We start from the raw sequence: 20386 nt of genomic DNA, 5'->3' as shown, positions 1-20386 counted from the left end.
CGAATAAAATCAGCACTAAGGTCATGGGCCGCTCTTGAATGTCACACGATGAGTGATGGGGATTCAAAAATTTTTAAACGTGGATAACTGTGTCGAAACCTACATCAAAATCATTAAAAAGTTGCGTGCGATTATCGGGGTATGATGATAATTTTCCATATTTTAAATATGATATTACAAGCATGTAACTTTTTCCTCCCTGCTTTGAACAACGAAGCGTGTAGAAAAATTATAATGTAAGTACCTTGTAAAACGTCAAAGTTGTGGTCGTTTATTTTTTTTGCAAAAAAATAAACACAAACGTTCAACTTCGCAAGTAAGTAGTTCTACGTGTTTGTTGGCATCATGGGCGACGAAGCTGTCTGTTTTATGTGCACCAAATGCAACCAACTTATCAGGCTTGATCCTTCCTTTGATACAATTGAATCTAATACATTGCAAGATTTAGTGGGAATGTCGCAGAATCTTGCGACAACAACTCAGCAAAGTAACCCACCTGGAAATGTCTCTGAGGAATCTGTATGTAACTTAAATATATAAAAGATTGTAATAAGATACAATGTTTTTTGCATATTTATGTATCCTGGTCAATTACGTTTGCAGAGATTATTGATAAAGTTTTACCAAAATGCGCAAAATAATGTTAAAATCCCTTTTTCATGCATAATTTTGTACCTAACACTTTGCAATAATTGTATGTTATCAATCAGGAGTCAAGTTCTTCTGATGACAAACCACCACAAGAACATGATGTGATTTCTTCTGGTAGTGATAAAACTAATGCAGCAACAGAATCTGAACACTCGATATATGATCAAAACATTGTTTCCACAAACACGGAAAATACTATGACTTGTCAAGAAAGTACAAACAGTTTTACCTTCATTGGTGATACTAACGGAGCCTCAATGGAAACACTCAGTCATGGAATGAAAGTATGCGCTGATATTATTATGAACAACTAGTATTTTAAAAGTTTTTGTGTTGATAAATGGTCATGCTTTGTTGCAAAAGTTTACCATCATAAATATTTTAAATAGGTAATTTGCTATGTAGTGCAAATATATATCCAAACTGCTATGTTGTGCAAAATATATGTATGTTTTATAGACCATGGTGCGTTTATTTGATATTGTTTCTGGGAATTCTACAATGGATCACCCCCTCTGCGAAGAATGTACCGAAGCTCTTGTTGAACAACTAAAAAAAGAATCTGATAGATGCACTGAAGAATGTGAACAATACAGGTGGAATGCCACTTAAGAACAATTATAAATAATTCAGTCAACCATTTTAACTATGGTGTGATTTTCAGCAAATTCTTGCAGTCGCTTGATACTGCTGACGAAGGGCAGACAGTTGAAGAACTTTCCGAAGAACTTGAAAAGTTAAAATTGGAGGAAAAGCTTCTCCTCAGCCAGTACAAACGTTTTGTTTTTTCTTCTAAACATGTAAAAAAATTGTTGTTTATGTTTAGATTGGAAGGGACCGAAAAAGAACGAAAATCAGTTGAAAAAGAAATTAGTGATATTGAGAAACAAAAGCAGCAAATTTCTAAAGAGGAAAAGAGGTAATTGCTTGACTTTGTGACCTTTCAATGTAAAACGAAATGTATACTTTATTAAACTAAAGCTTTTTACATTCTATAGACACATGCAGGAATATGCAGAATTAAGAGCCCAACAACTTGAACTTGAGGAAGAACAATGCAGTGCTGACAAACAACTCGCTCACATTGAAACATTGCTTAAAAAACTAAGCAAAACAAATGTTTTTAATGCAACTTTTCATATCTGGTCAGTAGTAGTTTGGATAGCAACCTATGGTTTCTAAATTATGTATTTTATAGCAACTATGTGGGTAACAAAGTTTGCATTTTGCTACCTTTTGCAATTAGGCAGATAAGGTATATTCACCAGTTATTTCCCTTAACTTATCCAAGGCATCAAGGACATTTTGGAACAATCAATGGTTTTCGATTGGGCCGCCTGCCTGGAACCCATGTTGAATGGACAGAAATTAATGCCGCTTGGGGTCAAGTTGTTCTCTTGTTGTCATCGCTTGGGAAGAAAATGGGATTGCGGTTTAAGCGTTATAAGCTTGTACCATTTGGCAACCACTCATACTTGGAATCATTAGGTGATAAGTCAAAGGTATGCGAAGTATTTTTCCTGTGCTGCTCTAAAGGTACACAAAGTTATGCAAATCTCTATTATATTTATAAATATGAAACATGTTTTTTTGTGTCTGTGGGTTGCACGGGGTTTAATCACCAATTGAAATTTCCTACATGTTTTTTTTTCCTGCAGGATCTTCCCCTATATGGTTCAGGAGGCTTACGATTTTTGTGGGACACCAAATTTGACCAAGCCATGGCGGCTTTTTTGGATTGTCTTCAACAATTTAAAGAGGAAGTGGAAGGAAACAGTGGTTTTTCTCTTCCGTACAGGTTGATTGCATGATGTTAGATGACAGCATATTGATACCAAATATGACAAAATTTGAACAAATATAAATGTTGCCCAAACCAAATTAGATCATAGTATAGTTCAAATCAAAGTTTTTTTTAGGTTTTAAATCTTTACATTGTAAATTCCTAAACTTTTTTAAGAATGGACAAAGGAAAGATAGAAGATACAGGTGGATCTGGTGTATCTTATTCTGTTAAAATGCAATTCAACTCCGAGGAGCAATGGACCAAAGCCTTGAAATTTATGCTAACCAATCTTAAGTGGGGTCTCGCTTGGGTTTCAACACAATTTGCCCCAGCATGATGTTTACATAAAATCTTACTTCCCCCGATTTTTTTGCACAGTTTAGGCTTCCATGCATAGTTTGGCTGATGCATTTGTCAAGGGGTGTGTTTGTTTATTTGTTTGTTAAACTTTTACGCTGTATTTTGTTAAATGTGCAATAAACGTCTTGCGAAAATTTAACGTACAGTCAAATGAAAGGTAACGAACAAATTCGCATATTCGGTTTACACGAAATCGTAGTCGCCATTTTTAAGCTTAAACAAGCCTGCGAGGACGTCATCGCGGATCAAATGTCCGTAATAGGAATCCCATTCTTCAAACAAGTCGGTTTCTTGTGTTTTTGCTCGATATTGGTTTGCTTGTTCTTCCTCCAACAAGTATTCCACATCATTTTCAAACTCTACAGCAGCTGGAATGTCCCCCGAAAACATATCCGCATTATCTTGCGAATGATAATAACCTTCATAGTCGTGTTCGTTGCCAAATTCTTCAATGTTTTCTGGTATCTTAAAAATCCACATGGTATTGTCAGATATGTTTCGATCCGTGATGCCGGGACTGACATCCTGGAGCAAAGATATTTCATTTGTGGGCGTTGTAGCTTGGCTTGGGTCAACATCGAAGGGTACATGTTTGTATGAAGCCAATCTTTTGTTTCTCGTGGCTAAGTTCCAATCCTAAAATATAAAATTACTAATAAGACAGTCACAACAATCAAGCAAAACCCACAAAATTGTCTTTCCCAATTTACGAACCTGAACCGGACAGGACACTTCATGAAGGTAAATATCTTTTATCGATCGCCCCCTTAAGTTAGGTGGTGATAAACATCGACTTTGAGCAGGTCTTTGGTACGGCCATGTGTTTTCATCATCCCAGATGAAATTTCTGTTATACAAACCTTTAAAGGGATGCCTGGAATGACTGTTTACATAATCTTTTTGATAGTTAAACATACAGGCGACTGCAGCGTACACATAGGATTCCCTGTCGCTGCTGCACGACTTATTCAAAGTTTCGAACGTGTTTAGAAGTGTAACACAAAGTGTTACTCTCAGATTAAATGCAATTAATCATTTGTTCAAACCTGTATGGGTCGAGAGCAAGCATCTTGTTGCCAGGGTAATGAAGCTCGCTTAAAATTGGAAGTAAAGTTGAACAACTGCAGTTCAACGGATTTCCATAAAGCCACAGACCAGATATACGGTGAATCCATGGACCCATTGGCAGTTCCCGCAATCCGCAGTCGTGCAGATAAAGGGCCGATAACTGGGACAAGGTTGCGAATACCTGAACAGTATTGTTTTCAAGATAATTGCATCGATACTTTTGTAAGCTAAGGTTTTTGTTTGACTTGCAGGTGTATTGTAACCACATTTTCAAAGTTATCCAAATGCGTGATTACTGGTTTATGACAACGGTGCGTTTGTTACCTTTGAGGGAATGTGACGTAACGTTGGGTTTTTGTACATGCGAAGAATTTGAAGGTTCACCAATCCACAGAAGGCCTTCTCGGAAACACGACGAAGTTTGTTTCGAGAAATGTCCAAAAGATAAAGTTGATGATTGTATTGAAAGGTTCCACCTGGAATGCTGCTGATGTTGTTGTTTGCCAAAAATAATACTTGTAAAAAGGGGTTCTTTGCAAATTTTGATTGAGTTATTTCGGAAATGTTGTTTCCGTCCAGCATCAGTATTTGAACCGACACTGGTAATGTGTTGGGAACTGAAGTTAATTTTGTTTCACCCAAATCCAGCACATGCAAACTGTCTTTGGCGGTTTGGGAATTATTTAAATGGATCACAGAGCATTTTTCGCTGTTGGTTTCGCTTGTAGGTACTACTAGTTCCGTCGAAAACCAGGCTAAAATCCTTTCTAACCTGGAAATGGTTACCAGACCCAATGGGTTTGACCTTAAGATAAGCACATTTAACTGGCTGAGATCGGCAAACGCGCGTTCACCTATCCAGGATATGCGGTTATTCATGAGAGAAAGAAACTGAAGGCGACGAAATCCTGTGAACGACTCATCAGGTACCTCTCCGATCTGGTTATGAGATAACTGTAGAGACAATAGACTATCACGGAGAGGTGAAAAGACGGACACGCAGCGAGAGGAAATGTTGTGTCTCGTTAATGAGGTGACAACGTTGACCAGCGTACTAACGAGATTGTGGCTGAGATCAAGATATTTCAGATTCGCCACTCCACGCAATGCGTAGCGTTGAATATTGCTAATTGAGTTATTCTGCAGGTAGAGATTTTGCAAGTTGTGTCCGCCAGTCAGCCAGTCATTTTGCAGTGTTGTGATGTTGTTAAAACCCAAATACAGTTGCTGTGTCGACGCCGAAATTACGTTTCCTCTTTGCTCCGTAGAATTTGTTTCTCTGCTGCTTGTGTTATCTTTCGGAAATAAAACAAGGCCAGAGTGACTGCAATCTACCACTGCTCTGGCGAAACAATTACACTCACGCGGACATATGTGAGCAGTTTTCATTGCTTTTGAAGGCAGTTTGGATTCAGCAATGACCGACTGGTTAATCGTAGGCGTGGTGTTTATAAGCTGCGAATTCCGTTCTGCTTGTCCGCCAAGTGGCGGAAAAATCGTTACTGGCATTGCCGATGAACACGAAATAAGGTGCAGTAAAATGATAAGCAGCATGTTTGAACTTTTTAATGTCGACTTTTAGCACACTTTCACTTCAAACTGCTTTTCAACGTGACAGCGCTTTGGTCTGTAAATATTGCAAACCTGTTGTCACAATTGACCTGTCAAAACATACTGAAAAGTGTAAAAAAAGTTTGGCAGTGCTGGAGGTATTTTTGCATCAGGCGGGTATACGTCATTGCAAGTAACGCGCAATCACGATTGTTTCCGTAATTAAAAATGATCGACAATAAGAAAACGTCGCCTCCACATCCATATTGATTTCATCAATGGAAGCACGACCTTCGTTTGTGACGTAAGCAGTCCTATGAGCGGTTTTCTGACGCCTAATCACATTTTTCACGCGTTGAAAATTAGGGAGCAGGTGCAGGACTGGTGGCCATAACAAAAAGCAACATGGTGAGACAACCAAATCCTGTCACCCTACTTACATTGTACAACTATATTTTATTTATATTTATTTATCAGTTGCAGGAATTATGACGGCTGAAATCGTTTTTTCCGCATGCTTAATTCGAAACGCCGATGCTTTAAAATAATTACCGTCATATATTTGCGAAGATTTTAAAACTTCAATAAAACCTCATCATTGACTAATGCAATAGTTTTAGCAATAACATCAAAATCTGTAAGCTAGTTTATTTAGCAACAGAGTCGTGATTTTGCTTATCGCTCCACACTCAACTTTTTCTATACTTGTTAAAAATCATTTCTTTAATGCGGACAATAAGATTCCTTATACTGTTACTCATTGTTACATCACACTGAAGATAAAGTGTACGACTAAGTACGTGCTATGGAAAGAAGTTTATCCCAATTTTTATGGTTTGTTCGGTAAAAAAAAACGTTTTATCATTATTAGCAGAACAATGGAGCACTGTGGGTTCGTTGTAATGCAGGTACATATGTGGATACCACAAGGAATCGCATAAACAAAGCTTGTTGAGTCTTCTACTTTATGGGTTGGTTGTCAGTGATTTTTCATCTCAACGGGTGGCCTTCGCGTACTTTACAGTGAAGATGCTTTGCTGTATTTTGGAAACATAACTTACCACTTACTGCATCAACGCTGCCATTTTTGTCCGCGTAATTGATATTTGTGTTGGTAAGAACTTTCAAAAACCGCAGGAATAACTTCCTGTTCATAAAATTTTGCCATGCATAAATTTTATTTCAATTTTGCTACGTTTGCGTATCTAGCACCTGTAACCCAAGTATGATATCTCGAAATGTAAAATAGACATCGCCATTGCAAGTGACATCACAGTGAAATTTTTCCGATATTCAAGTTCACCGCCTTTCGCAAATAGAAAAGTTAAATAGTCTGGCGTCCGATTTGTAACAGCACACCAACCCGACGACGTGGGCCAATTGCTTTTGAGCGTCGAGTTTTTGCACACGCTCATTTGGGACGTTTCACCGTAACGCAATGCTCAAATAATCCCTTTGAAATGTGATAATTACGGCTCTACGCAGACTTGTGCGAGTCAGAAAAATTGACGCCAGTGGCAGTAGAAACGACCGTAGTGAAATGCTATAGTTAGAATAGTTGGGTTATTTTTTGAACAGAATACTGTTGAATCGATTTTCAGCCACCATGAAAAGTGAAAATAGTTTCGTGTATAGATTAATCCCGATATTGCGTTTCGGCGAAGTCGTTTAATAATTAAACGACGCACGGACGTTACGAACCTTGTTTAACATCAAGATCAGTGGCTCTCCTGTCGCTTGTTGTTAAGTGCCTAGCTTCGATTGCGAACACATCTTTTGTTTTGTAACTAATCTCCAATGAAACCTCTGTGTTGTCAGTTGTGATAGATGCATGAACCGACCAAGATGTCACGATTCACAATATCTATCACATGTCATTGTGTGATCAGGAAGTTTAGAATACTGTGACGGATGTAACTTAATCATGTGAGGTTTTCACGCATTTAAATCAGTTTGTGTTCAGTGGTTTCGCTTCATAAATTCCAGCGGGCTATATATATACAGATATGTTGTTGCTTCATATTTAAGGCCAAACATCTATTAGAGCAGAACTGTTTGCCAGAAGTAAGCAATAAAGCGCATATAAATCACTGAGGCATCATAGAAGTTTCGTGGGAAGTGAACATGTCGCACAGACATGCAAGTTCTTCAAAGTTTTTAAGGTTTTGTAACTCTATAGCGGTACCATGAAGGCCTGTGCTACTTGACTGTGATTGTACTAAAACCCTGGTGCCGACAGAAGGGAAAGGGGTTTCATGAGCTTTCGGGGTTAATTACGGTGAAAGGATACTGCTGTACGCCGACAGGTTGGTTGATGTATGCGGAATGTGTGTGCAATCCGAAGAACAAGAAAGACTATTGAATGGAAGCAAGCAAATATTAGGTGTTATAAGGAGTGACAGATCATCTAGTATGCCCGGGGCTGTCATTTATTAAAGTGTAAATTCGTGGCTGAATCAGATTCTATACATGGTGACAACCAATTGTCTGCGACAACGTGCTTGTTGTCTACTTTTACGCCCAAAAATGTGTTGGTTCAGTAATTATTTACTAAAACGTGCGTTGTTTGCCCACGCTTCATATCAGTTGCAGAGATTTGTCGCAGAAAAATTTAAATTATTCACAGGAACTTTTACATCACATCCTATTTACGTCATTTTGTTTCCTATGTTGCTACCAGCGCGGTTCCAGTTTCATGATCGTTTCTTTCAAACTGTTTTGTAAACTTTGTCAGGCGGCCGGTGTCGGTTCCGCATGTGGATGATAGGCCGGGGAGAAAGTTGGTATTTTGGTCCCCATGCATTGTCCGAAACCTTTCAAAGGAGCAAAACTCGTGCGACTATACCTAACGCCCTTTGTCACTTTGTTATCGGTTCTTGAATAAGAATGATTTTTTTATCACCTTTCAATGGGAGCATTTGCCGGACTGTACACATTGCCTACTCAAACTTGCTAAATCGTGGAATTTGTTGAGGTATTAGGAGAAATGAAAGTATGTACGAGCTAAAAACACTTGCGCTGCTCGGCGTCTTAAAATGTGTGTCCTGGTTTGTTAGTGAAACAAGCAAACGATACAAGTTAGTTAATCATTGATCACCCGATGTCGACAACAAGTTATTTGTATTGGGAAGTATCAGTCTCGTTCAGCGAAAGGCGGAGAGTTTCGGGTCTTGTACCCGCTGTAATAGCATATGCGTTTGGGCTTAAAAAATGTATAGATTCCTATGCAAAACTTGAGTTGCAGTTGTTGTACCGGGGTTCAACTATTTACCAGACAACAAAATGTGTGAGGAAAATTTGTATTTCGAAATCGTCAGTCACATTTTGGATAAATTGGTGTAAGTGTTCTATGTTTATGTGTTTCTGGATCAGTGAGTGCTTGTTTTGCCCCAACGCGTTTATGTGGTGAACCCTAAAATAACACACAGAAGAAAGGTGTCGGGGAACTTTTCATTAGGAAACCCTTCGTTACTTACCGTAACGTGAGCTTTAGTCGAAACTTCCGGGGCCTAAATTTGAACCCGAACCATCTGTTGCAACAGAAAAAAACTTAGCGCAGCGCGTGAGTAATTAATTTTTCGCTGCAAGATGACGTGCTGCATCACGCAGGTCGCGTTGCAGTCACAATTAGCATAGCTGCTGTCTACTCGCTACATAAATAATGCATACATTGTCTCCGAATTATTTCGAAAACTGCTTCGAATCCATCATTTCGCGGGAACCTTGTTGGTTTAGTCGCCAATGGAAACGGTTTTAGGAAACACTTTGTACTCCACAATATGTGTGGTCTCGCCCAGCGAGGTCAAAATCGCGTTGCTTTGTTACGCTCGACGCTCCCTGACGTCAATGAATGCGGGAGAGACAAGAAAAGTAAACGTTCCACGCATACGCATCTCTTGTATCCGCAACCGTGAGCTGTATAAAGCCTCTCGCACATCTTCCGCGAAACAACTCACAGGCGCCTCCGTTGTGTACATTAACGTCATGTGGGTAATACCATCACCCATGGTAGGGTTTTAGTTTATGTTATGCCCTCGGCTTTGTATAAACGTGAGTTTAAGTTTCGCTAAGCTTTTGACAAACGGCAGTTTAGCTGTGTCAATCATATAATTCGCTACCCTTTACATTGTGTAGCGTCCAACATGTTGTTTACGATTAAATGAAGGTCGGTCCACGGAAAGTGACAATATATTTATTTTTGTTGCTTGTTCGTGAAATTATGAGTTGTACATGTAACCACTGGTTTGGTTTTTATGTTACTGATAGATTGTCAGATAAGGGTAATTAAGTTCTGACTGCAAAAGAATACGTGGAAGGTTGTAAAGCACTATATGCAGCATTGCAGTCGTAGTATACCCTTTCCCCCATTCTGGGTACTTCCATAGGAGCAGATACTGCGTCGCCAATGTACGCGCTTCGACCTGAGTGACCGAAGACGTTTCGCTAACACGGCGACGTCAACGCATACTGATAATCGTGTCGTTTAGCTAAGCCTATATGCAGGTACAATGAATAATTAATTCGGCGTCGTTGCGTCGCGGGCAACACCAAAAACATTTTTGTACGAAGCCTGATTCCACTCGCTGATTTGGTGCGCGTGCGAATATTTGGGACCTGTTTTCAATTTTCAAGCAGTACAAGGAAGTGACCGTCATTCGCGGTTCATTGAGCTGCAAAGTAGTTTGAAGAGAAGTAAACTAACAATATGTTTTACAGATGTTCGTTGTTTAACGCTTAAACTTGCAAATGATCACAATGGTAGGCGGTTTATGTGCAGAAGTGTTGGCCTTTAAACAGCAAGTGTCTTTCGACGCGAATCGGATAAGAGTAAATTAGCTGGATTGGAAACTTACTGTCGTTGATCGAAACAAAGTTAATCGATAAACGAGTTAATGCCTCGAAGATCTGTTCCAATTACAAGATCGTCTCCAAAACAATGAGTAAAACGCTTCGAAGCCAACTGCCAACATCATCCGCCTCGCTATGATGTCGAACAATAAAATATGCAATTTTATAATGTTTTTTTTCCTTATTTTGCTTCTTGTTTCGCCTTTGAAAGCCGATGTCATGCACTGTCCAGCTGCCTGTCGATGCATCTCGGAGGTTAGCAAAAACTTTTACCCAACTATAGTTCAAGATGGGGTTTGGAACACTTCAATGGCAGTTTTGGTAAACTGCTCGCATTCCGACTTGACAAGATGGCCTATTACCATACCAGTTCGGGTCGTTGGTATTTTAATGGATGAAAACAAAATCAAGAAGCTAGAAAACCTGACAGCTTTTTCAAACACGTCAGATTACACCCATGTTGTAACGTTAAGTGCCAAGAACAATCTACTGTCGCAAATTGACAACGGTGCCTTCGATTCCTTAAATTCTCTACAAACGTTGTATCTTTCACACAACTTACTGGTCGATCTTGCTTGGACTGCGAGCTTGTCGAATTCGCGTCTTGTGCAATTGGATTTGTCTTTCAATTCCCTTGATAGAATTTCGCCTTCCCGTCTCGAACCCTTGAAGATGTTGGAAAGGTTGGTGGACGCTTAATGTTTATTTATGAACGTATTTAAGATATTTATGTTTTAAGCTACACCGTAAAGGAAAGTAAACAGATGGCATCTGGTAGAGGAGTGGTAGAGGCAAAATCTAATTTATGACAAGTGTCCGCGCATTTTTGCGAGCATATGTTGATATGGTTAGCAACAAAATATACAACATAAATTTTATTATGTTTTCATGAACCCATTTGTTTGTATGTGGGAGAAATTTACTGCTGTACCTTCCGTTGTAAAACAAGTAATCTTTCAACAAGGTTCTTGTTGTTTTAGGCTGGATCTCAGTCACAACTACATAACTTTCGTCGAACGACTTTCTTTTGTCGGCTTCGCCAATCTACACAGTCTTGATCTGTCGGCGAATATGATAAGCACAAGTGGTTTACAAAAGGAATCACTTTCAAGACTCGACTCTCTTACGCATTTATCCGTCGCCGAAAACCGGCCCATGACAAAAATACCAAATTTTGTCGAACTCGGCTTGGACACAAACAACATAAACAGTTTGGATATGCACGGCCTGCCGTATGTGACGACCATTGAATCATTCGCATTTGAAAAGTTAGGTTCGCTTCAAATACTCAATTTAAGCTTCTGTGGAATTAGGGATTTGAAACAAGGCTGGCTGAACGGGGGACCACATCTTTCCATCGAAATGATTGATTTATCAAACAACCAACTAACAACCGTAGACGATTGCTCGTTCGTGGCCCTGTCGACGAATCAGAAGTTGACGGATCCAAATACGTACAGTGATGTGCCTCTCGATGTAGCCTCACTGCCGTACATCGTGTCGCCTTCGATCGGCGAAGCAGTCCAACAAGTTCGACCTTTTACACCGCATACCGTTAATTTAGCATCGCTTGGTGCGGAGTGGTATCTTCCTTTGGAAACTCTCAGATGGTTGTCATTGAAAAATAACATCTATCTGCATTCCCTTGCGGACAACGCATTTTTGTACATGCCAAACCTGCAATACCTGTTTCTTCAAGTAAGTGTGCCCCGTTGTTGATTACAATTGCGGAAGTCGCATTTTATGTAGTTGGTATAAAGTAGAATGTAAGAATAAGTTAAACTGTAGGCTGCAAAGTATTTATTGCTGAATCTTTTGTTGTGTTTTCTTGCCACGTAAATTGTTGTGGTAAGAATGCAATCTTGTCGTCAACGTGATGGACGTGTGCTTATTGCCAACAAAAATGTGGGATGCAATGCGAATTTTCAGCATCAAAATGATGTTATATGCGCAAAAGAGCCATAATAGTCAATGAGAGCTGCAGACAGGTGTACACACTGTTTCGACCTGTAAGGTCTCAAAATGATGTTATTGTCAGAGAAAATTTCGGTAATTTGTGTGTTGATTTTGTCACGTGGGCCCAACTGTTACAAAGGAAAGAAAATATCAAAACTGATGCAAAAGGAACAACCACCTTACGATTATTGCTAAAATGTGGAAGGGGTCACTAAATGCCAACCACTGCACTAGGTCGTTTATTTTGATGAGCTGTCAACAGAGAGCACTTTCGTGTGTTGTTTTAACTGTGCTTTGCGGAGGATGAAAGGACGCCACGATCCATTTGCGCGTGCGTGAAGTGTTATTACGTGCAAGGTCAGCCCCACGCATTTAACTTTACGCTTCTCTGGCACGTCTGTCTACAAACAGATTCGCATTTCTAAATTTAAACTACAGGTGGCCGACACCATTTCGGCCACACAGCGCAGAAATGATCCGTATTAAAAATTTAAAAGGGGTTTGTTTTTCCATCAGTCCTAGGGAATGTTAATATATCAGCCAAATGTGATTGTCATGCCAATCCGCAGCTCTTTCTGATATAACGTTGTGATGTATCGCGGCGAGACCCGGATCGATATCCCTGTCGACTGCACGCAAAACGCCAATATTGGTGTTTATAATTGTGTAGTCATTTGGGTCAAATTACATTGTTTGCACATGACGCTCTACGTCACCATGCGTGGTTCGCCTTCCAACACCCTGCAATAATCCGAAAATTAAAATCGACGCGCTCTTGAAATGAGACGTCTCTAGAGTCCGACAGACAGCTGACACATTTTGGAATGGCAGGACATTAAAGACTGCCAAAGTTAATGTCAAATAATTTTCAATGCACTTGACTGGAATTGCGCATTGCCATGGCGTGAAGTTATCATCTCACCGAGCGTGTTGAACATGTCAGTTTAATGATCTTATCAAGAGCCGAAAACTGTAATGAACCCGGAACATTAATGAAGTAGAAATGACGTAGTGGATTAGACATAATTTATTTTAGATGTTGTGACGTCACATGTTTACCCAGTAGTATCCTATTTTTTGGGGGGGAGAAGCATATTTTTGCACATGCGGATGATCAATAAAATGACAAGATATTATTATTATTTAATTACACCAGTTACAACTTTTTGCACCTCATCTGTCGGGAAGTTTTTAGGGGCACCATGTTGTATTGTTTAAATCAAATGTGCTTTTCTTGTCCACAGAATTGCAACATTTCCTCAATGAATCTCGCGGCATCGGCATTCCGATTCAAAACTACTGCAATTCGACAAACCCTACCCCGTATCCGAGCCATGTGGCTCTACAACAACCCAGTAATTTGCGACTGTTACGTGAGAGAGATCCGATATGAAATCGATAGTTCAAGCGAGTACCAAACCACTGGGTGTCAGTCGAACCCGACCAACTCGACCCCGGATGTGATGCAGCTCGACCCGAGTGAATACTTCTTCGGGGACGAGTGCGTGCAGGTGGTGGTGCCGCTTGAGAGTGTCTGCTACTTGCCACAAAACGCTCAAATGCACTGGTTGACTTCTGTTCCCATGTCGTATTTGAGATGTCCCGACGAGCCGATGTCTTTGCTTATCGTGATGTTGATCGGCCCTCTCATATTTGTCGTTTCCATTTCTGTGGTTATGGCCTGTGGGTAAGTGACGTATTGGCGAATCTCAGGAGTTAATGTTGACCTTTCCCTCTACATCCGTGTTCATTTTCACTATTTATTGACAGCCTTAACCCCAGCACAGCTAAATCTTCTATTCTGCTTCGACTTTATTATAAGGTAGACTAGCTTTAAGTGTCACGTGGTTACTTTGTAATCCACGTTGTAATAACATTTACCGTGTCTTAAGGTGATCAACATTTCTTTTTCAAATCCACAGCATTAATAAATACAAATATCTCCCAAGCAATGTTTTGAACAGCCCACTTCGGGGTGATTTTTCAACAAACATTTTGTATATTTGGTAAAGATTATCACAAAACTACTTTATTTGCTTTATCGAAGTGATTTTTTTCTTTTTCAAGGATATGTAGTGTGTTTGTTCGGAGAGCAAGGCGATATCGCTCGGGAAAGTACCATCTTATGGACGAGAAGATGGCACTGACAGCCAGAGATCGAGTTGCAAAGTCAAATGGAAAAACCCACAACCAGCGTCCAGTATACAACGATTACAGTCAACAATTTAAAAACCAGGATTCACCTGTATCACAAAGGTAGGTTGGCTGTTTGAAAGAAAATCGTTTTTTTAAAACGCAATAAAGTGTCAAACTTGGATTGTCTACAGATGGAATTTCAATTTTATGAAATACTTTCTGTTTCAAATTCCGTTTAATGGTTGTCGTAAACTGGTTTGTTTAATTTCAAATATGTCATAGTCCTGTGAAAGTTTCATAGCTGCATTTTATCGCTCAAATTTCTGTTGTATTAACAGAAGCGTGTATCGAACCAACCTCGTCATGGGAGGAATGCGGAGTCAACCCGTGTCCGGTGATCCCGCAATCAAATTCCACATCCCATCTTTCTTCCTACCTGGAGCGCGGCGACAGAGATCAAGATCCCCGTCTCCAGCAACCAAGAAGAAGCTCGAGTTTTCGCAAAGCTCTAGCGGTCTCAAAGCCGGGTATCTTGAAACGTGTCTGGGTGAAAGAGTCGATGCGGTGAGTAGGAGCTGCCCTGACGTCAGCGGCGACGTGGAGAAACAACCGGTCGAATACTGGAAACATCCTAAAGTTATTGAAAGCATGAGCGCCACCGGCACTCCAAGCAAAAGCGTGAATGTCAATAATGACGCAGACATGAGACGTCATTTGCTAAAGTCTGTTGGCAGAGCCAATGTAAGGTCGATTCAAGAAGGGGGTTACAATGTGGTTGAAGATTTGGACGACTACGAGAGAGTAGCAGATTCGCTTTTAAATTTGCCAATGTAGAAAATGTGTTTGTTAAATTGTCGTTTTGTTCGCTTCGATGTAATTCGTTCTGTGCTAAATCGTTTCCTTCGCCGCCTTTTAATTGCTTCATGTCGATTCTTGATCGATTATTTGATGTGTACTAAGTTTTTCTACCGTCAGAAAGTTTTGCTCAGAATTGTTTTAATTGCCTAACTTATTCAAAAAAGTATTATAAATTGTAGTTGGTGATTTTACGCCCCAAACCCGAATGTTGCTTAAATACGCTAAAAAATTGTCTACATTTTGGTACTTTACTTGTTTACTCCACCTGTGCCATTTACATGTTTGGGTTATATATCAACAAAGTTTCTGAGAAATTCTATTCAAAGTGCAAGCACGGAAACGACCTCTTCTTAAGTCATTTGTAAATCGATTTGTGGTCACTGTGACGATTCCGCGGATTGTTAGCAGCAAGGAAGGGCCCACCCCGATCGATTTTTTGATCTGTCGAAACTTTACGATTTAATTTGAGCAAACTTACTTTTTTCCAGCGATTTCGTTGAATTATTTTGTTTTATGTTTTTTTATGTCCTGTATGACCAATCATGTAAATGAAGATTAATTTTTGATAAATTTCAGTGCTTACGTTTGCCATCAATAATTGAAATACAGGCCCCAAGAGGCATTAGTTTTATTATGAAACAAAACAGTCAGCAACAATAAAAAAGCAGGGCAATATTAATTCAAAATCAATTTATGAAAAGATAATGATCAGAATCCTTAACTTTTTTCCATTTCGTGTAATAACTACGCATAAACAATTTATAAAATTTTAAGAATTCCTCTTTAGCATCAATCTTAATAGTTGGCCTACTTTTCATATTAAATTTCTCTTCATTTTCTGTCCAACAAACATTGAGAATTCGGATCGTTGCCGAACACCCACGATATTGAAGACTGGAGGGTTTTTGGAGGCATTTTTCCGCCATTTTTCTTAACCTGCATGCATAATTTACACATCGCCGGTTCGTACCCTGGCCTCCACAAATTAACCATATTATCAGATTCGTCGATTTTCTGCTGGTATCGCCAATCAAAAAACCTGCGGTACTGAGGCATATTCTTGTCCAATGATTTTAAGTGTTCGACCAACCCTTCGGGTGATTGAAAGTCTTCTGCATGAATGTACGAATGTTCGGGAGCCACAGCTGCAACGTCTTCTTTCGACGGCCCCCAGACCACTGGAACAACGTTGGCCATGAGACCATTTCGCCAAAATTTTTCCGTTAGGTAATCTTTGCAATGCCATGAGTTTTCAAAAGCCATGTAGAATTTGTAGGGAGCCAGAAATGCGTTGAAGTCTTTTTTAGGTAATTCGCGGTTGAAGCATTTTCCGTACATGTCAATATCCAATCCCGCATCCAAAAGCTTTTGAACATACTTTTGTCGCACAATGGCGCCTCTTGTGTTGTTGCAGTTGCTGACGACCCAAACCGCTAGCTTGCGTTTTGCAGCAATGGCTTGGTCGATATACTTGCCGGGTTGACGAAGCATGGCATACGGTACTGTGTTCATGGCAAATTTTGTGTTTCCCAAATACCAAACAATGTCGGAATCTCGTCTGTATGACATCGTGTAGTTAAACATGGTGTCAAACACGCCTTCCATCACTTTACGAAGGTGATATGTCTTGCTTGGTGTTTCACGATGCCATAAAACGTATACCTGATTCTCTCGTCTAAAATAAAAAGGTTTTGAAATTTATTTTTCGAAAATTTGAAATTCGTTTACTGGTGTTACGTAAATAATATTTACTAGCGGTTTGCGTTTTTACAATGTTTGCTTTAAACATGTATTTTTACATTAGATGTTTTTTTACTACATCCTGAAAGCCATTATGTCGTATCCAAACCTGGACATTGCAAGTGGAAGATCCTCGAGATTTTCATTTGTCGGGACGTTGTCGAAAAGTACAACCGCACTTCTGTTTAAATAAGTTCTGTCCATCGTTAATCTGCAACCTCCACATGCACGATGGAAGTTCCGCTCCAAGAAGTTGCGGTCTTTGGCGAGGTATGCGGGTGGCCACCACACAAGCAAAACATGCTGACCGTCCTTTGCCTTCTTCATCGTCCCATCATTATTTATAGCTGATTGGGATAAGTCTTTAACGAAGAAGATTTCTTCCTCCAATAACGATCCAGTGGTGGAAGCTGGTGCTGGTGTTGATTTAAATGTGTAATCCTTTCCACCAGAGTTAAATTTGCGGCCTGGGCGGTTATCAGAAATAAACTTTGGAGATATGTCATCTCTAGGTTTCAATGAGTAATGTCCTCCTTCTTCTAACAATTGCCACACGTTCATGTCTAACGTCAATACGGTTTTAGCCGACCTATCATGATATGTCACAGCCGACTTGCACACATACGCCAGTACGAATAGACAAAGCAAGAACTTTGTAATTCGCTTTAGTTTGTTCAGTATGATCAAGTTGGATGTGTATTGATGCTTTAGGTAGTTTTCAAAAGTCATCTTGAATTTGATAATACAAGTTACATTTCTATATGATCCTACTTGCATAAACTCTGTAACATATAGAACAAATCATAAATAGCACACGTCTACACAAAGTCAACCGCTTTTTATACTATTTCAAAACAGTTTACTTGCTACTGTACCAAGCACAAATGTTACACAAAACTTGATTCTGTATCACCAATGACAAACCATGTCGACCGGTTCTTAACTGCTGAAGGTACATATTGAATTACGTAGTTTGGAGTAATAGTCTCCCTGAGGTATAGGCGGACAACTCATTACGAAGCGACCTGAAAGTAAACACTTGAACTATAATTACTTTGCTGGGTTCGAATAACTGGTTTGAGATGGTGAAAGTAAATTGGTTAATGGAATCATTTTTTTTATATCTCAACCATACTACAATAATATTCTATTATACACTCACTCTAATCGATACAGGATAGAAAAGTATTGAAAAACCAGCAACATAAACATAACCATTTGCTGTTTAATGTTTATTCAATCATGTGTAAGTTTGGTTTAGTTTACATGCCTAGCATCATAATGCTTTCAGTTAAATGTGAGTTTGACGTCCACAAATAAAATAAAAAATAAAAAAAAATAGTAAAGCTTAGCTATTCCAACTCTGCGAAATACATTCCTCGGAAAATCTAAGCACATATTTTCTTATTAACCATGCACCCTACTTATTATACAATTATTCAGCAAATAAAGCAAATCTTCTTCTAAGCACTTACTTAGCACTTGCACTACTAGTTTGTATTGTATGATGGTTTACACTTAAGTCGTGAAGCCAATCTGTTTTATATAAGCGCCCCAGGCTGTAACGGCGTTGTATTTCAATCACGCCTGCCATAAATCGCTGCAGTAACACGCTGCACAATCTTGAGAATATACACGCGGATTACTTACAGCAGTAACGGTACTATATATGGTATTTCATTCAATGAGTGCCTGAAAGTTGCCGAAACCACGTGTTCATTTGAGTTAATTGGTGGTTTCTGAACTGGGATCTTGTGGCGTCAGTAATTACTAGTCACACATCATTTTTTTGTGGTTTTGCGGGAGACCATCTTATTTAGCAGGTATTGTGTCAGCGTGGATCGATCAACCCTATACCTCAAATTTATTTAGTGGTAAGCTTTACAAAGATACGCTCAAACCTATATAACGACACACCCAGTGCAAAAGACCAGTAACAGCAAAGAATGATAAAATAACACGAGACGAAGCAACTACACACTGTCCTATACCGCAATATTACATCGGGCATCTTTTGTTAAATACTAATACGGCGAGGATCGACATGAATAAACATTTTGATCTGTTTTTTAATTGTACATAAGTTAGCATCGTTCTGGTCCACGTAAATAAGAATTACTCAGTGGAAAGTCCTTTTAGGACATCTGGCCAGTAATATGACGTCATCACAAGAACAAATAGTTTTTCGTTAGACGTCACAAGAACAAATAGTTTTTCGTTAGACGTGAAATGACAACATCACGTCCATAAGACCACACACGTTCATTTCGTCACGTGAAGAAGCTGAACATTTTCTATTCACTTGGTTGCTGGGTTGAATTGTGGGACGGAAGGAAACATTTGTCACTTGAGATTCTATTTCAGGAAAAGTCGTCGAGTGCGGGATCAATGACGATTCGGTAACCGCGCCAAGTGCTTCATAAATGCGTTATGAATGATCCCTAACGCACCTAAGTGCCATAAACATACCTTTCATCTCTCAGTATTAACGGGTGTGTAGATGCGCCAATACCGTCAGTGAACTTTATACCTGCACTTCCGGCAAAGGTGAACACGGATTCGTTGCGTGGTTTGAAAGTATTCCGTTGTGACTAACAATTCTTACGTAGGGTTGCAAGAAGTCTGTATTGTCCAGGTTGGCATTCGAGGTTATTGGTATAACGTATGCGATGTGTCATAGTGTTGCTAATGCGTTGCACGTATATCGGAGGGCTCAGTTTAAAAACTTCCTCCAGAGTTCTACAGAGAATGCGTGCTGTTGCCTGGTTTCGGCGTCGGGGCTTGACGTCCTTGGAGAAAATAAGTTTCGAAAATATCGTTGATGTAACTTCCGCTGTACGGCTGTGAAAAGTTAAAGGGCCCAAACGTAAGAGAATAAAGTGGGCAGATAGAGCAGCACATGTGGTACGAACAACAGTTGTAGCGAAGAAACAATGTGTCAAGACAGTATGTACTACTTAATAACAAACGCATCCGAAGACAGTTTCATATTTTCACTTTTGTGTGAAGTCTTTTCCCAGCATAGGAGCAAAGACAGGGCAGCAAGTCATTTAAAGTCATCACCATAACTCACTCAATCGACTTGACGAGCCTTGCAGCTTATATTGTTAAATTAACATCAATTACCGACGAAGAGCCTCATTAAGCTTCCGAATTGACCGTTTGCAGTGGTTAGTGGGTGTTATTTTTACCTCAGCTGGGTTCACAACTGCGCAACTTCCTTTCCATGTGACGTCACGTTTAGGAAGTGTAACGCATAGAGCTGTAAGTGCTACTTAGTGCATTGCAAGTAGCTTATTGATGCCTCGATTAACCACATGCTGGCATTGGGGATGAAAGTCGGTGCATAAAAATATATATCAACAAAAACGTTATAGTGCATAGTACTCTTAAAAAGTCTTTTTGCTAAACCAAAGCAAATCAACTCATTCA

The 20386-nt window shown here is 39.6% G+C and overlaps 4 protein-coding genes across 4 annotated transcripts; 2 read left to right on the top strand and 2 right to left on the bottom strand.

Moving 5' to 3' along the window:
- The first annotated feature begins 316 nt into the window (after positions 1–316).
- Positions 317–2922, top strand: LOC145914376 (beclin-1-like). Its single transcript, XM_083002202.1, has 9 exons — positions 317–519; positions 711–935; positions 1111–1247; positions 1316–1420; positions 1478–1570; positions 1650–1796; positions 1943–2153; positions 2310–2449; positions 2612–2922. Exons 1-9 carry the CDS (start codon positions 346–348, stop codon positions 2772–2774), a joined length of 1395 nt encoding a protein of 464 aa, XP_082858328.1. The 5' UTR covers positions 317–345; the 3' UTR covers positions 2775–2922.
- Positions 2923–2929: 7 nt separating this feature from the next.
- LOC145914375 (uncharacterized) lies at positions 2930–5511 on the bottom strand. Its single transcript, XM_083002201.1, has 4 exons — positions 4190–5511; positions 3844–4046; positions 3512–3644; positions 2930–3433 (listed from the first exon to the last, which is right to left on the bottom strand). The coding sequence occupies exons 1-4, from the start codon at positions 5417–5419 to the stop codon at positions 2981–2983; spliced, it is 2019 nt and encodes a 672-aa protein (XP_082858327.1). The 5' UTR covers positions 5420–5511; the 3' UTR covers positions 2930–2980.
- A 4626-nt stretch (positions 5512–10137) lies between these two features.
- On the top strand, positions 10138–15751 carry LOC145913547 (uncharacterized). Its single transcript, XM_083001258.1, has 5 exons — positions 10138–10947; positions 11245–11962; positions 13465–13907; positions 14288–14476; positions 14695–15751. The coding sequence occupies exons 1-5, from the start codon at positions 10400–10402 to the stop codon at positions 15188–15190; spliced, it is 2394 nt and encodes a 797-aa protein (XP_082857384.1). The 5' UTR covers positions 10138–10399; the 3' UTR covers positions 15191–15751.
- A 134-nt stretch (positions 15752–15885) lies between these two features.
- Positions 15886–17701, bottom strand: LOC145913941 (alpha-(1,3)-fucosyltransferase 7-like). The gene is made up of 2 exons (XM_083001712.1): positions 17064–17701; positions 15886–16889 (listed from the first exon to the last, which is right to left on the bottom strand). Exons 1-2 carry the CDS (start codon positions 17681–17683, stop codon positions 16046–16048), a joined length of 1464 nt encoding a protein of 487 aa, XP_082857838.1. The 5' UTR covers positions 17684–17701; the 3' UTR covers positions 15886–16045.
- Positions 17702–20386: the final 2685 nt, after the last annotated feature.

This window comes from Ascidia mentula, chromosome 9, assembly GCF_947561715.1.
Source record: "Ascidia mentula chromosome 9, kaAscMent1.1, whole genome shotgun sequence".
Lineage (NCBI taxonomy): Eukaryota > Metazoa > Chordata > Ascidiacea > Phlebobranchia > Ascidiidae > Ascidia > Ascidia mentula.
The sequence above is the reverse complement of the archived record's forward strand: the minus strand, read 5'-3'. Positions and strand labels throughout refer to the sequence as shown.

Coding starts and splice junctions, on each gene's coding strand:
- LOC145913547 (XM_083001258.1), top strand. CDS start 10,400: ATGATGTCGAACAATAAAATATGCAATTTTATAATGTTTTTTTTCCTT. Junction 10,948..11,244: donor CCCTTGAAGATGTTGGAAAG/GTTGGTGGACGC, acceptor TTGTTGTTTTAG/GCTGGATCTCAGTCACAACT. Junction 11,963..13,464: donor TGCAATACCTGTTTCTTCAA/GTAAGTGTGCCC, acceptor TCTTGTCCACAG/AATTGCAACATTTCCTCAAT.
- LOC145913941 (XM_083001712.1), bottom strand. CDS start 17,683: ATGACTTTTGAAAACTACCTAAAGCATCAATACACATCCAACTTGATC. Junction 16,890..17,063: donor CTTCCACTTGCAATGTCCAG/GTTTGGATACGA, acceptor TTTTTATTTTAG/ACGAGAGAATCAGGTATACG.
- LOC145914375 (XM_083002201.1), bottom strand. CDS start 5,419: ATGCTGCTTATCATTTTACTGCACCTTATTTCGTGTTCATCGGCAATG. Junction 3,645..3,843: donor CTTGCTCTCGACCCATACAG/GTTTGAACAAAT, acceptor TTTGTATAACAG/AAATTTCATCTGGGATGATG. Junction 3,434..3,511: donor AAGTGTCCTGTCCGGTTCAG/GTTCGTAAATTG, acceptor TTTATATTTTAG/GATTGGAACTTAGCCACGAG.
- LOC145914376 (XM_083002202.1), top strand. CDS start 346: ATGGGCGACGAAGCTGTCTGTTTTATGTGCACCAAATGCAACCAACTT. Junction 520..710: donor GAAATGTCTCTGAGGAATCT/GTATGTAACTTA, acceptor GTTATCAATCAG/GAGTCAAGTTCTTCTGATGA. Junction 1,571..1,649: donor ATTTCTAAAGAGGAAAAGAG/GTAATTGCTTGA, acceptor TACATTCTATAG/ACACATGCAGGAATATGCAG.